Genomic DNA, 17,412 nt, shown 5'->3' on the forward strand with positions numbered 1-17,412 from the left:
ACTGTGTCCTAGGCACTGTGGATGCAAGGAATAGGAGGAAGATTCTAGGAAGGCGGTTTCCTTTGCCTGGAGCTTGATAACGAGCCAGGCTTTGAGGATTCATCCTAATTTTGTCACTTAGTGTCTGCGAGGACAAGCCATTGAACCTTTCCTTCATTTTCCTCCTCTATTAAATGGGGATCTACAGTTACCTCTTGGGGTTATTTTGAGAATTAAGTGATTGAATGCAAGGGATGTGTAAAGAACAGCCTGGCGCCTGAGGATGTACTCAAGAAATATGTGCAGTTTTCATCACCCATTCCCTTGCCCCCTCAGGGGCATTTAGAAGACTGATGTTCATTTAGATGACACCTTATTCAGGCCTTTCTTCACATGTGACCTATAAAGTCTCACGCTGACCACCTTATTTAAAATGTTTACCCCCTGGGAGGCGGTGCTGGGAAAAATGGCGGAAAGGGAGTTGGAGGTACAGGCTTCCATTTATAGAGTGAACAAGCCATGGGGACGAGAGGTGAAGCATAGGGAACGTCGTCAATGATATTGTAATAGAGTTGTCTGGGGACAGATGGTGGCGCCCCTTGTGGTGAGCACAGCATAACGTAGTCACTACATGGTACATGTGAAACTCGTGTGATGTTATGTGTCAGCTATACTCAAAAAGTTAAAGAAGTTACCCCCTCGCTTGTCAGCACTCTGTTCTCTTATTCTGCTTTACTTTTCTTCACAGTCATTGCTGCCCGATACCCTAATCTGTACTTCTTATTAACCATCCCTACTACATTGGAAGCTCTGTAAGGTCAAGGCCTTTGATGTTTTCACTGCTGTACCCTCAACACCAAGAATGGTGCTGGGCATAGTGCAGACATTCAGTAAATATTTGTTGAATGAATGAGCTAATAAAATGCTTAGATTTATCCATGCGTTTACTAGTTGTTTTGTTCACTATTCCTTGCATTTCACTCTTTCTAGCATCAGTTTCTTTGCTGAAGTACATTCTTCAGTAGTCCTTACATCTCTTTTAGTGGTAAACCCTCAGGTTTTGTCTCGGACTTATTTTCCCGTTAGGTTTAAATGATAGTTTTGTATAGAATACTAGATTCTTTGTTTTCTATGCTTTGAAGATGACATTAGCAATTGTATTATTTTTACCTTCTGGCTTGCATTATCAGTCTAACTGTAGATAACTTGTCTTTTCTCTCCCAGTGTTTTCCTGATTTTATTTTTGTCTTTGGTGTTAACAATTCTATGATGACTTAATCTAAGTGTGGATTTATTTTCACTTATATTACTTAAGACTTGCATTTCTTTTCTTTCAAATTCTATTTTTTTTTTAATTTAAAAAAAATATTTATTTTGAGAAAGAGAGAGAGAGAACAAGTAGGGGAGAGGCAGAGAGAGAGGAGAGAGAGAATCCTAGGCAGGCTCCACCCTGTCAGTACAGATCCTGATATGGGCCTTGAGCCCATGAAACTGTGAGATCATGACCTGAGCTGAGATCAAGAGTCAGTGCTTAACCGACAGAGTCACCCAGGTACCCCTGTTTCAAATTCTTCATGCTTTTAAAAACCATCTTTTTAAAAATTTTATTTTATTTTTTAAGAGAGAGAGGGAGAGCATGTATGCGTGCAGGTTGGGGAGAGGGACAGAGAGAGGGAGGAGAGAATCTTAAGCAGGTTCCAGGCTCAGTGCAGAGCCCAGCGTGACCATGAGATCATGACCTGAGCCTAAATCAGATGCTTAACTTGATGGAGCCACCCAGGTGCCCCTAAGGACTGTCTAACACATTCATTTTATAGTCTATAATTGATAGTTCTATTATCAGAAGTTATTGGGAGTTTTAACTTTTTTCTGATGACTCTTGCTTGTGGTAAAGTTAATGTCTCTCCGTAATTTTCGTCATCCTGAGATGCGCTTGTGTGGAGGGAGGTCACTCCTGAGAGGGTGTATGTTGATGTCAGCCAGGTGCCCTGAGTGTTGTTCTGCCCAGGCCCAGGCCCACCCAAAGGTAAAGCTCTTTGTCTGAGGCATCGAGCTGAGTCCCGAATCACATGATAGCAGGCTTGAGGTTACTCTTTCTAGGGGACACATTGGCTTCACTCCACAGATATGGAACATAGGCCAGATAAACAGATGCACTTGCTTCTTCAACATGTGGGTTTTAAATTCAACCCTCTCACTGAGATTGTAGTCCTTTGACAGTCCTGGCTTTCTGTGACAGTCTAATGGCTCCTTCTCTGAGTGATGCGGGCCTAAGGCCTTGTCTCTGATTGTTCTGTGTGGTCATTAAATCTCGAGTCCTTAGTGGGTGAGGCCTGGAAATCCTAAAGGACTTCCATGTCATCAGCTCTCTTTTATTTATTTATTTTTGGCCATTAGGTATTTCTCTTATCCTCTGGTGATACCACCTATGTATATAGAAGGGTATTTTGTTACATTTAATCCAGAATTCCTACACGGTTTATAGTGGGAAGGACTTCAGCTTACTTTTGTTGTCGTTACCATATTTTTTTATGCTTCTATAATTATAAGTTCTTGATGGTCTTGTCCTATAATTTGTTGTCTTGAGGACTCTTGTTTCTAGTTGAGCGGAGAACTCAGTGAGGCTTAGCTGTAGGGTTTATGTGTGGACAAAAAGGGATGCCCAGTATATTTCTTAAAATATATGAACATATCTTTAGCCAAATGTTAAGCTTCTTGGATGCAGGGACCATCTCATATGTTTTTTGTGTCTGTGTTTTAAAAATAAATAGAATAATCTTAGAACTTGACTATAAGTTAGACAAAGAACTGGGAGATAACAAAAGTTCAATTTTAATATCTGTAGAAATTATATAGCTTTTATAACCTGTAAGAATGCCATTAACCATTTAGTTTTGAGGTCTTTAGAGTTAGGCAGAAAATAAATATTTTAAGTGTTCAAATTTATTTTTATTTATTTATTTTTTATTTTAGAGAGTGCACCAAAGGGGGAGAGGGGCAGAGGGGGAGAGAGAGACTCTTACGCAGGCTCCACGCTCAGTGTGGAGTCTGATTGGGAACTCAGTCCCACAACCCTGGGGATCATCACCTGAGCCAGAATCAAGAGTTGGATGCTCAATTGACTGAGCCACCCAGGCACCCCAAGTTTTACAGATGTAAAGGCGTTAGAGTTTCATGGAAAACACAAGGCTATCTTTAGTTAAAGAAGAGCAAAGTACAATCAAGTAATTAACTAACCTTCCTGGGAGGGGTAGAATTCTACCATTAGACTAACGAATTAGTCTAATCGTAATGGCACCATCCCCTCCCCCCAACCTTTGGGATTAGTAGAATGGCTGGTATCACATAGCTTTAAAGAAGGATTAGTATATCCCATCGAAATTGCCGACAAACATTTAGTTACTATCCTAGCTGTCTGGTGGATAATGTGGATAATGTCAAAATGTTAAGAAGGCAACTCCCATGATATTAAATGGTATTGCATAATATTTGGTGTGAGAGTATCTATAGCTCCAGATCTGATACCACCTGAAATTTCTGGTTAAATCTTCCCTTGGTTAACTTGGATGATAATTGTCTTCTGTAGTGGGTAAGCATCTTTCAACTCCAGGAAGATTTAGAATTAAGAATAGAAATGTCAAAGAGAATCAGAGCTATTGTAATATTTTTCTGTTTAAGGGATAAGTGCATATTTGCGTATTTACTTATTATTTTTATGTACTTGTAATTTCAGAAGATATGGCTAGTGAGAGTGTTAAGCATGCAATTTCAGCTTTAATGTATTATGGAATAATGGAGGTCTGTGATTTTTTTCCCTAAAAATTTATGTTAAGTACTTTTGTGGAACATTTAGGAGAAGTTTAGGCTTATTTACAAGTCTAATTTACTAGGTTTGTAAAAGTATTTATATGTAAATTATTATGCTTTATTGAGTAAGAAGGAAATAAAATTGAGGAACTAAGAAAGAAATAAAATATATTACATTTATAAATGTAGGTAAAAAATTTTGGTGGCATTTAATTAACCACATTTGAAATGGAACAAAACATCATTCAAAAGCCTCTTAAAAGTGACTTCTAAAATCTGCCAGTCTTGTACATAGGAAAAGATTTGTAAGCTGAGTCTAAAAGTTTTAAGGAATAACAATTTTTGCATTTTTTAACTTTAATAAGTCGAATATTTTAAAAATCAAATTAAGCGTCTGAAGAGTACAAAAGGTACCCTTGAGGACACAAAACAACTCATATCAGCATGACCTGATTCAGTGTATTTCTGGGTGTGATTGATTTATGTGTTGGATAATGAGGGAAAACTTACCCTATTACAGCCTATTATATTGTGTAGCATGCTGTCTTGCATTCGTTAAAATTTCAGATATTTAAAAAATTCATATTTTGAACAGACTCCTGAACAATCGTAATCAAATACTTGTTTTGAATCTTCTGATAGCAAACAACTAAAATTTCTAAAGTTCTTTTAGGAATTGGAACTTATCATTAAAGGTTCACGTTTGTGAAGTCACGAAATGTATGCAGAAGGTCGTAACTGCAGTTTAGTAGGGAGAAGTGGGTCTTATCACCAAATGCTGCTGGGTTAATTGAGTATTTATGGGGGAGGAAATCTTGACACTTCGTACCTCACATTATATAGAAAAATTAATTTGAAATCAATAATTACCTAGAATGTAAAAGGTAGTAAGCTAAAGTTTCCAGAAGAGGACATGAAGTGATAACATCATGATTTTGGGGTAGCAAAGATTTATAAAACTGGACACAAAATTATTAAAGACAAAAGGTTGGTAGATCAGAATTCTAAAACTATGATTTCTCATCATGAAAAGACACACCATTAAGAGAGTGAAAAGGCAAGCCATGTACTAGAAGATATTTACAGTGCATATATCCAACCAAGGACTTGCGTCCAGAATATATAAAGAGTGACAGTCAATAAATCAATAAGAAAAAGACAGCTGATTGAAAAAATAAGTGAACTAAAAACTGGAATAGATACTCTGCAAAAGACCGTGTTTAAGTGGCCAAGAAGCATATTGTTGCAAAGGTGCTCCACGTCCATAGTCACTCAGGAAAGGTAAAGTAAAGCCATGATGAGATGCCATTGTACCTCCACCAGAATGGCTAAGATGGAGAGACTGCTACTCTCATACTGTTGATGCGAATGTAGCATGGCGTCACCACTGCGGAAAACTGTTTAGCTATATTTACTGAAGCTAATCTTACGTATACTTTATGATCCAGCAGTTCTGTTCCTGGGTATGTGACAAAGAAATGAATGCTACATTTACCATGAACACAACCCCATATTCGTAGAAGCTTTAATAATAATGTCAAATGGAAAATGGCTCAAGTGTTCATCAACAGTAGAATATACATGTTTTAATTATATTTACACAATAGAATACCACACAGCATTGAAGAAAGATTAACTCATGTTCCATGCAGGAACGTGGATGAATTTCACAGGTAATGTTGCAAGAAAGAGACCAAGTACACAGTCTGTCCTGTAGGATTCCATTTCTCTGAAACTAGAACAGGCAAACCTAATCTATGATAATAAGGTCAGATAGTGCTTACCTTCTGGGCTGATATTGACTAAAAGGAACCATGAAAAAGCTTTCTGGGATATGGGAAATGTTCTGTGTCTTCATCTACTTGTGGTTATATGGTGTTAACATTTATTGAGTTGTGTACTAATGTTATATTAGTGACAAATATATTTGCAAATTCTATGAAGTATTAACATCTCCATTTAGAGGAGGAACATGAGGATTGTAGATATTAAGTGACATGCTCATATAACCAGTAATTGGTAGACCTCAGAGTAAAAAGGCCCCCAGGTTTCAGCGTTCTTTTTGTTTTTTAATTCTTTTTTTTTTTTTTTTTTTTTTTGAGAGAGAGCACAAGTGGGGAGAGGCAGAGAGAATCCCAAGCAGGCTCCACATTGCCAGTGCAGAGCCTGATGGGGGGCTCGATCTCCCGAACCTTGAGATAATGACCTGACCTGAAACAAAGAGTTGGACGCTTAATTGACTGAGCCACCCAGACACCCCCAGGGTTTCTAAATCTCATGCTGACTTCAGATCACTGTGTTGTTTCTTCTGAGGATAGGAATACTGTTTGCAATTTTTTTTTTTTTTTTTGCTTTCAAAAAAATTGTGGAAGGGGCAGAGAGAGAGGGAGAAAGAAAATCCTAAGCAGGCTTGCAGGGCTTGAACTCATGAACGAGTGAGATTATGACCTGAGCTGAAATTAAGAGTTGGATGCTTAACCGAAAGAACCACCCAGGTGCCCTGCAATGTTTTTATGTCAGTATTACACCCAGCATGGATCTCTACTTATTAGGTAACTAATAAATATTTGCTGGTTTGAAAAAATAGCAGTCATATATGAGAGTAGACATTAAGGTTCTTAATCATTAATGTTTAGTTTCAAATCATAAGTCCTCTCATTTCTATTTAAACTTTGTTTTTTGCCTCCTGCTTTCTTAAATACTTTTGCCTGTACTCAGAAGTCTCATATGTTGACTCTCAAATTCTTATAGCAAAAATATCAGTATGAACTACTTTGAACTTATGTTTCTTATCTTTTTATTAGAGATAGAGTTGTTTTTCTGTTTATTTAATTCTGGAGTTTTATAAATTAATATAATAGCAAAATAAGATTATTTTTTTTTCTTTTCTAGAAGTTAACTTTAAGTAATCTGGCTTATGTTCTTGGCCATATATAGAGCCTGTTCTAAATTGCTTATTCTTATACCAGAATTCTAACAATGTATGAACAAAAAAAAATTTAGAATAATCATTAAACAAAATGCTAGACGAAATAGAGGTCAATGGCTAGGAATCTTAAGGAGATTGTATAATAGTTGGAGAACATTGTGATAGTATTATAAACCCTGTTACTTAAGATGGTGTGGAATGAAGGACGTATTTGAAAGAGGGTTTCTTTCCCTTGACTTCTGGAACCATGGAAGTATGGTGCTATAATGCAGACCTCTTTCTGTTGCCTGATGTTTTATAGAGATTTGCCAGGCAGTAGTCTTGTAGGTTCAACCGAGGATGTGAACTCTGAGTCCATGTCACTAGCACATGCGTATTTCTGGAACATGCCAAAAACTTTGTAGCAGTTCTATCATTTCACTTTTTAGGTGTCTAGATCTTCTACTTAGTGTTATAGTATAATCAGATTTAAAGTTTTATCTACTCAGTAGATAATGTAAATAATTAAAATTGTGTATGGTATAAGGCATCACAACGCAATAGCTTCTATGGACCCACCAAAGTGTTTAAGATAAAGAACTGTACGATGACTTTTGAAGATTCCCTATGGGCTCCTCTGCATTCTATTCTCCTCCCTTCTAGTTCAGAGTCCTGAACTTGGGATTTATCATTCCCTTGCCTTTCCTTACTTTTAGTACATATATTTGTGTCCCCAAACAGTATCCTATGTTGCTTATGGTATGTGTCTTTTGAGCTTACTTTTTCACTCAACATAATTGTCCTGAGATTCATCCAGTGTTGTTCCATGTAATTATAACTCATGTTCATGTGTATATTGTGAATTGTATCATTATGTGAATATATAGTAATGTATGTATTTGTTTTGATAATGGACATTTAGGTTGTTTTCAGGTGTTTGCTATTACAACTAGTTCTGGTAAAAACATTTACATATAATATTGATATTTAATGTAGCTTAGAAAGAGAAAATACTGGATTTTTGGAAGAAGTTAGGCTTATTTGCACATGACAGAAAAAAAGCACATTTCTTTCCATTCCTAGAGGGAAATCTAGGAGAAATGAGCACAGCATAGACCTTCTAGTCTTATATCTGCAGATCTACTAGATATTCTTTATAGTTGGAATACCATAGGCTGGTACAGTGTCGTCTTCTCTTTGACCAGCAGGGCAGAGGTTGGTGGTGCTTTGTAACCCTACTTCAGTAGGGTTAAAGACTTCCAGTCTTTATTTACTTATTTATTTATAAATTTTAATGTTTATTTTGAGAGAGAGAGAGAGAGAGAGAGAGAGACAGAGTATGAGTGGGGAGGGGCAGAGAGAGAGGAGGACACAGAATCTAAAGCAGGCTCCAGGCTCTGAGCTATCAGCACAGAGCCCGAGGTGGGGCTCGAACTCACAAACTGCAAGATGACCTGTGCTGAAATCAGATACTTAAACCTGTGTAGCCACCCAGATGCCCCTAGAAGTCTCTTTTTAAAAAAGCCAGTAAAAGAAGCCCTGAGACTTATTTTTCACTCAGCCTGGGAGCTGTCACCGAATCCTTACACTGAAGCACGACATTGTGCACTGGTGCGCTAATGGAGGAGGTGCAGAACGGAGTCAAGGATGTCCTTCGGGAAGTTGATAGAGTCTGTTACAGACGTAATATCCAACTGCAGTGAGATGGAACCGAAGGCTTTCTCGGAGCACAGGCGCGCCCTCTGTGAGACGCGGGTCTTGCCGCAGACGGCACATCTGGCTTCTTGAGCGGTTTCATTCAGACCATTTATAAGCCCCTCAGAATACTGAGTGGCAGCAAACATGGGAATGCAGCCTGTGTAAGAGCTTTGAAAATTCTCCTCACAGCACTGCTTTCCTGAACTGGATGTGTGTGCAAAATGGCCTGCAGCGGGACCCCTGAGCGGCCGTTAAAGAGCAAGCTGAGGTGGGGAAAGAAGGCACAAGCTGAGATGGCAGAAGCGGTGTTTCAGGATTCTCTCCTGTCCAGCCCTAAGCAGCGAGGCCTCGCGGGGCTGGCCCAGCCGCTGACAGCATCCAGGCGTGCGGCTGTGAGGGGTGGGCTTGCTCTTGGTGAGCACCAGCTTCAGGCTGGCCGTGCGTCCAAAACGCAGGCCCACAGACAGTGACAGATTATTTAAATAGTAGGCGCAGCTGCTACCAGAAGGGCACACTTGATGTATGTTGTGTGTGTAAGAGATTGCTGCTCTCATCTTATCGTCTGCGGCCTCACCCACGAGTCTGATTCGGGGGAAACGTGTACACACGCACAAATATGTGAACATAAAAAGTAAAGTCCTGCACTACTGCTTTCCACTCCTTCAGCAAAACAGAACACACGTTTAGTCAAAAGATAGTTGTTGCAGTGAAATACTAGAAGAGATGGTAACATTTTTAGTTTTCTTCCATCAGTCTCATCACAATTTTGGTTTATTGGCAGATGCTTAAAAGACTAAGCATGCACTGTACTAATAATACAGTCATATCTTTATAGTCGAGAATGCCTTGTAACCATTTTACTATACACTGTTTTCCAGTTCCTTCCCTGTGATTTCTTTCACAAGATTGCTTATGCATCTTTGTCTCCTCCTGGGGCCTAGCACACTAGTGGCTGTATATCTCCTAATAGGTGGTCAATAAATAATTGTTGGGCTGGACTCAACTCCAAAGATTCAGAAGTCAGTGTGCAGTAACCTAATAGATACACACTTTTCTTAGCTTCTCTTATCCTTAGCAGTTTCATGTCGTGGTCTCATTCCAACAGTCTGAAGGTGTTGTACAACAGTTTTTGTTTTTTTTTTTAACCTCTGTTGCCTTGAGTTTGCATCCTTCCTGACTTTGCATCTGTTTTCCTGTTTTGGTGGGTTCTGAGTTATATATATATGTGTCACTTCTGATATCAGGAAGAGAGACTCCATGAGGAGATGGATGAATTGAAAGCATGAAGTTGGAAAAGGGATAATAATAGGTATGGCATATGGGTAAAAAAAAAAAAAGCAGTACACATGGGATCTGAAAGGCTACAAGTAAAGGCAGAGCAGTAGAGAGAGAAAAGATAGGAGAACAGAGGCAGAGACGGTCCAAGGAAGAACTAAGAAGTTAGGCGCAGAGTAGATAGTCTCCCCAACACCCAAAGAGAGATGCTAAATACTGTGCTAAGAAACCTTAGAATTTGTCTATTTGAAGAGGACACGTTTCACATTACATGAAACAAAATGTGTCACTATGTGTACATGGTTACCTTTATATAGTTGTCAAAACTTTTAGAAAATTGAGTTATAATTGACATACAACATTAGTTTCAGGTGTACAGAATGATGACCATTGTGAAATGGTCACCACACGTTTAGCTAACATCCTTCACCATCCATGGTTCTCAAAGTTTGTCATTCACATTTGGGGGGCGGTGTAATTTGAATGATTCTGTGATTTTTGACACCTTCAACGCACAAATAACTTTTTCACACACAAATTAATTTGTATATGAAAAGATTTCATTGTTTAGCCCTACTGCTTGTAATGTGAATGAAATGTTGGATTTTCATTCACAGAAATGTACAGAAGCAGAGGAAGTGATTTGGATTGTAATCAATAAATTAGGTAAACTGTGCAGATAGATGTATTTTGAATTCCTGTCCTTTCAGCTTTTAATGCTTTTGTAAAAACTGAAGTATCATTGACATACAATGTTATATTAGTTTCAAATGCTTTTGTTTTTTTAAAGTGACTGAGTTTTGGTTTAGGACATTAATGAATAAAAGTCATTGACTTTCCATTACACTATTAAGATTATTAGATGGAAATAGTCTGTATTGCCCTCTATTGGTGATTAATAGTTATTTTTGACAAAGTAATTGCTGTTCTGCATATCATTTATATGTATTTAAAAACTGTGTCAACTAGTATATTTTATAGAAAAGCACATTTTCCCCCCAGAAAAGTACTTTTAAGAACCGATCTAATAGTTATAGCCATGAATTGGAAAAGGGGAACAAGTGAGGTTTGGGGCTTCTTGGTTTAATAGTTTTACTGACTAAGAGAGTACCGAACTACTTTTGCCTTTGATTAATTTTCATTTTAATTTTTTCCTGTCAGAGCTCCACCTCAGATAAGGCGTCCCAATCGAGAAGTAAGACCTCTGAGGAAAGAAATGGCCGGAGCAGGAGCCCGGGGACCTGTGGGCCGCGCACACCCCATATCAAAGAGTGAAAAACCCTCTGCCAGTAGAGACAAGGATTGTAGAGCAAGAGGAAGAGATGATAAGGCAAGATTCTCTTCGTAATCCGTTCACGTGAAGCCCATGACTTTTGGTGAACATTATGTTTTTTGGCTTTTCAGGGTACTCCCAGTTTTGGCGTGGAGGAGAGTAAAAAAAACCCAAAAATGTGTGATCCAAAACTCTAAGCAGTCTTTGAATTTTGAAGGCCATTCTGCAATGCTAATAACCTCCCAGGCATATTTAAAAAGAGACACACAGATCTTTAGTAAAGTGGGTCTTTGCGAGAAATATTTAAAACAAAATTTTAAAACTTAGAATATATTTCAACAAGTATTCTGAATTAAAATGAGCGATAAATGAAAACAGTTGCAGGGGAAGGACTTACATGGATATCGATTTTTTTTTCCTCTTAATGAGAGAATGTTCCCAGGTTGGGGTTCACTGTGTACATTTGCTTTATCTGGGAAGTTCATCCGTGAACAAACATAGTACTAGGTGGGGATTCCGTACTGCCCTTAAAATGGACTTTAGAAACATGGGCTGAAGATAATCTTCCAGAGTAGGGAGCCGGCCAGGATGGTCGGCTTAGTTTTAGTGAAAAGACAAAATCAGATTTTTAGCAACAGCATTTCCCATTTCCATTGTGACATCATAAATGAACAATGGTGATTATCGAATTGCCACCAAGAAGTTGAAAATTTTCCTAGCTGGAGGTTCAGGATATGTCTTTATGTTGATACCAGGACATTTATAATGAAAATATAACTTCTCACTAATAGCAAGTTGTTATCCTTAAAAGTTAGATGCTGTGTTTGAGTATTTTTATGACATATGATTTCCACTAGTAGATAAGGACTCTGCACAGATTACCTTCCTAGGCTTTGTATATATTTAGTCCACGGTAGAATAAACTGGTGGTTTTTTTTTTTTGAGTATTTCTGTTTGTGAGATAGATTCTGCTTCTCTTCCTCACTAGGACACAGAAAAGGAATTAGATATTTTTACATTTATAATTTGTCAGTGCTATTATACCATAAAATAGGATGTGATTCCATCTCCAATCCTTTCTGGGATTCATGAGGGGTACCAATAAATTAAGTAATTGTTCTTGCTGGTGAAATCATCCTGCTTTTCCCCCATTGTCAAAAGCCATCTGAATGGATACTTAAAAATCCCTACGTTGTGTGTCATCTTTGTTCCTTCCCTTGTTTTTCATTTTGTCAGTTAACCCTGGCGTGCATTTTGGAGCATATAGTAGGGGCCAAAGTCTAACCCTCCACTCTGCTTGTAGCTTTTAGGTAAACTTTAGAACTGTGTGAGGAACTTCCATCTTTTCACCATAATTTCACGTAACACAAGAGAATAACCTTGGCTGTGGTTTATTTGGATGCTTCCCTGCTAGGCACCATTTAGGGTAATTAGACATTAATTCATGAAACCATGAGTTAGGAAACCATGAAGTAGGTAGTCCTTTTTTTCCCATTTTACAAATGAAGAAACTGAGGTAGAGAGCTGAAGTACCTAGCCAAGGTCATAGGTTAAGGAATGAGGCTTGGAATGGAATTCGTGAAGTCACAGATCTTTTTCCTCTTTATTTTAGGATATTTTCAGATTATGGAATATCCCTAGCAAACTAGATTAAAAATACGGATTGGATTTGAAAAGAGTCCCAGAATAATTAGATAAATGTTGATTTTTAATGTGATTCGTCAGCAAAGAGCAAAGCAATGAGGCAGCATTTGTTGAATGTCAGAGTTTTCTGGAGATTGCAAATTGTCTGTCTCTTAAAAAGTTCCAGATAATTTTCTAAATCCTATTCTCAGAATGTCACTGGAAAGTAAGCCCTTAATTTAAAAAAAAAACTCTACAGTTGTTTGAAGATAAAGGATGTCTTCTGAGTCACTCTGGACACAAAAGAGACTACAGTTAAGAAAAACTAAGGCAGGGGCGCCTGGGTGGCTTAGTCGGTTAAGCGTCCGACTTTCGCTTAGGTCATGATCTTGCGGTTCGTGGGTTCGAGCCCCGCGTCGGGCTCTGTGCTGACTGCCAGCTCAGAGCCTGAAGGCTGTTTCAGTCTGTGACTCCCTCTCTCTCTGACCCTCCCCTGCTCACGCTGTCTCTCTCTCTCCTAAGAATAAATAAAAACAAAAAGAAAAAGAAAAACTAAGGCAAAGCTTATTAGTATTTGAAAAGTATATGTGATTCAGTTATGATTATTGTCAGCATTCAAATACCCATTAGAATACTGTGTCCCTAAAACTCACTGAGGCCTTTGGTAGGGTTTGAGGAAGTTTAGGTGAAACTGCTTTTGAAAGCTAATTTGAAAAGAAGTACTTTGTATTGGAAGGCTTCTCAGAGATATTTTAGTCCCCAGTGCTGTTGGTTTTTTAAAATTAGTTTTGTATATTGCAANTTGAGAAAAAAAAATTAGTTATATGAATATATATAAAAATTACAGAATTATATATTTATATATAGTAGCTCATGATCTCAGATGTATTTGTACTCCAGCACTTAACTTTATAGATGTAAAAAAAAGTGAGGACATGAGAAATTCTATATCTCACCCAAGATTCTGAGTATCTTTAGATGTTTAGTTTAGTGTTTCAAACTGCCTGATGGGGCAACTAATGATAAGTGCAGTAGCAGGTGTTACTCTTGTTGAGCGCACTNCCTCTTTGAAGCTTTCTATATACGGTGGCTTGCTTAATTCCTATATGTTTCTGTGACCTTTTACATATGAAGAAGTTGAGGCACCAGCGTCCTGCCTGCACACGTAGGTGCGGGAACTCTTTCAACACCTGGGCTTCGAATCGGTATGCTATGCCGCCTCCTATTTGAAAATGCTTACTATCTTATTTTAATGTATCACGAATGCCTATTTCTTTTTTTTAAATTTTTTAATTTTAATTTTTTTTTTTTACAAATAGTTTATTGTCAAATTAGTTTCCACATAACACTCAGTGCTCATCCCCACAAGTGTCCTCCTCCATGCCCATACCCCCACCCCCCACATCCATCAGTCCTCAGTTTTGTCAGCATTCAAGAGTCTCTCATGGTTTGCCTCTCTCCCTTTCNTGCCTATTTCTTACAAGAGTTCCAACTCATTTTCTAAGAGTGATTAAATCTTTTTCTTCCTCTTTTCTTAAAACTGTTGACAGGCTTCAAGTTAGGTCCAAGCTAAAAAGAGTGTTTTTTTAACAAGTAACAATCACTTTGTATGGTGATTCATTGTTCCGCCCTTATACTTTTTTCTCCCTGAGGTCCACACACTCATCATAAAGGCCGTTTGTTACCCTCTCTACTTAACACACCTTTATTCTGTGTATTAGTCCTACTTTGCAGGGACTGGGAATATAGAGTTTAATAAAGTGTGACGTTGATTATTTTCTTACTGATGAGAGGGAGTCAGATGAATCAGTTGACCTTTATAGCTATATTTTTCAGTCTTATTTGAATGTACCCAAGACAGTTCGATGTGTTATTATTTCTTTTAAAGATTTTTATCTTTCTTAGTAATTTCTGTACCCACCATGGGGCTCAAGCCCACAACTCTGAGATCAAGAGTCATATGTTTCACTAGTTGAGCCAGCCAGGTGCCCCTGAAAGTATTATTATTTAACTATTTAAACCTCGAATCAGCATAGCAATATACATAGAAATAATAACTGCATTTTTTATTGAAAAAAAGATTGGTCTAAAAATAAAATATTAGGTAGCTGAAGAGATGTTTTTGTATTATAACCAAAAATAAGTTTAATTCATAAAACTCTGATTCTCAAGTATTTTCAGAGTAGGCTTTATGGTTAATTGACTCTTAGTGAAATGGAAAGTACTTCCGTTATGATCTCATGATTAAAGCGATCTATGCTTTCAAATAGAATTCAGAATAAAGCATGGCTAATTAGTAATAGAAGTAATTTAAAATTATTAAACACAAATGGCTTTATTTCATTGAATCACATGTAACAAATGGCCCTTTTTGACTCCTTCCCTTATCATCCCTGAGTAAGTGTATGGATGTCTGAGGTGGAGAGATGTTGTAAACTGGATTGAGAGCTCTTGATGGGCCGTGATACAAATGCACAGTGACTTGAAAAAAACTTTTTTTCCTGAAGAAAAGGATACTGTCATATGGGAACTATTTGACAAGCGATGATCATCTAATTAGCAGTGTACTGGTGAATGTTCAGTAACTAATTTTCTGAAAAAAGTGTTGTGTGTGTGTGTATACACAGGCACACACCTTTATCATAAATCTGATGTTAAGGATGTGTAGCACATAATTACAAATAATCAGATGCATGGTACTATTGTTATGAATTTGGTAGAGCTAATGGACTCTCACACTGCCTCTGCTGAGTTTTGCTCGACTCTTGTATCTGCAGCCAACCTACGGTTGCAGTTATCAGATGAATAGAAGTGGAGTTCCGACATGAATGTTGGTTGGGATGTTTTTCATTAACAAGTAAGACGAAAGTGAAACAGTAGAAATGTATGCTGGTATTACATCCATTTACCAAGTATTTGAGCAACTTTGATGAATCGAATCATAGTTTTCAAATACTGGAAAAATATTTCCTGAACTTTTGTGCCATTTACGATGTAACAACTGCAGAAATGACATACTTTTAGGTTTCATCTGCATCCTGAACATTTTCCCCCTTATTTTCTTAAGTCTAGACTGTGAACAAAACAGTCAAGCCCTGATTTATATGGTATTTCTGATTTCTGTGGTATAAATACTTGTGCTATGACCGATTCCAGATGACCAGCGTGATGTTGCTGACCTCAGTTGAGATGAGCTTTGACATCACTGTGACTGTGGGCCAGTGGTTTTTTATTACTAATTAGCTAGTAATTCTGATGTTGGGTAGCTCACTACCCAACAAGAGCAGTATCTCCTTTGTTAGAACTCGCTGTTAGAAAATTGTTTTGCTGATCTCAAATTTATATCCTTTGTTACTTTCTATTGGTCCCAGCTTCTTTCTTTTGGAATAATATAGGGGAAATAGAGGTAAATAGGTCAGTTGGTCATGTGGCTCCATTAATGTTTTCTTCTTTTACCTTTAATCTCTCTAGTGTCCTTGATTCTCCTCTATATGATGTGGTTTTTCAGTCCTTTATCACCCTGGGTATCCTTCTCTGGGTCTAATTCACTTGTCACTTGAAGTCAAGACCCAGAGCTAGTAACTGACCGTCTTTCACTTCATCTGCCAGTGTGAGGAGGGCGGCACGCGATAAAATGCAAAAACCATTATTTGTGCCTTAGGCCAAGTTGTGTTAGTAATGGACTCTATATAATATTGGGTTAGTTGCTAATTTTAGGCTCATTTTTTTTTCCAAATAGAATAATTAGCCAATACTAATGAAGGATCATTAACAAATCTTTCTTGAGTAAGGGTAATGTAGATGTTAGCCAAAAGATGCTAAAATATCTTGCTTTAATGAGGAAAAATGTCAGACTTGATGCTAAATCTCAAATTCTTGCTAATGTTGACTTTTGTCAATTAATGTGAAAATCTAAGCAAAGAATTCTAAGATCATTTCAGAGTTATTGCAGCTAGTATTATTATCGTTAATAAACTGTACACTTAATAATATCTTAGGTAAGTTTATCCTAATTGCCTGAAAACTAAGTCCCTTTTAGGTATTATAATTAATCTGGCTCATTAACTGAAACTGCAGTTACTTATATTTGATTTCCCTATTCCAGGTTATCTGAGTATGTGTTTTAAAGCCATTTTAGGGGCGCCTGGGTGGCTTAGTCGGTTGAGCGTCCGACTTTCGCTTAGGTCGTGATCTCGCGGTTTGTGGGTTCGAGCCCCGCGTCGGGCTCTGTGCTGACTGCCAGCTCAGAGCCTGGAGCCTGTTTCAGTCTGTGACTCCCTCTCTCTCTGACCCTCTCCTGCTCACTCTGTCTCTCTCTCTCTCTCTCCTAGAAATTTTAAAAAAAAAAAAAAGCCATTTTGATGACTTCCCAATGTAACCAAATTATTTATTTTTAGTTTCCCTTAATCTTTTTTTTTTAATAGCCTCACCATTTTGACTTGTAAGAGTTCCTAGAATCTTTTTGAGGGTACTTAATTTGTGTTCAAATCTCCTCTCTACCTTTGATAAACTTTGGATTCTAGGGCAGGTCATTTGACTGGCTTACACCTACATTTTCTCTTCTGCAAATTAAAAGGCTTGACCCTGAGTGCTGTAACAGAGGCTTTTCTTTCTCTACTTCTTCTCCCTCTACCGCATCCTTTTCCCACATGGTAGGGAGAAGGATCATTTACAAATGTAAATCAGATCCTGTTATTTCCCTACTGAATACATTTCAAAAATTTCCCCATGTACTTAGAATAAAATCCAGACTCCTCCTTTTGACCCTATTAGGGGCCTAGGTGAGCTGGACTCTGCCTGTGTCTCCAATCTGTTTCATTTGCTCAATACCTTTTAGCCACACTGACCA

The 17,412-nt window shown here is 37.8% G+C and overlaps 1 protein-coding gene across 6 annotated transcripts in view; it reads left to right on the plus strand.

The window, feature by feature from the left end:
- Positions 1–17,412, plus strand: part of KATNAL1 (katanin catalytic subunit A1 like 1) — a 125,341-nt gene that overhangs the window by 38,664 nt on the left and 69,265 nt on the right. For all 6 annotated transcript variants that reach the window (XM_077745355.1, XM_077745356.1, XM_077745354.1 and 3 more), the window contains exon 4: positions 10,829–10,997. In XM_077745355.1, the coding sequence (XP_077601481.1) occupies positions 10,829–10,997 (169 nt within the window). The remainder of the gene's footprint in view (positions 1–10,828; positions 10,998–17,412) is intronic.

Source organism: Crocuta crocuta, unplaced genomic scaffold, assembly GCF_008692635.1.
Source record: "Crocuta crocuta isolate KB4526 unplaced genomic scaffold, BGI_CrCroc_1.0 scaffold258, whole genome shotgun sequence".
NCBI lineage: Eukaryota > Metazoa > Chordata > Mammalia > Carnivora > Hyaenidae > Crocuta > Crocuta crocuta.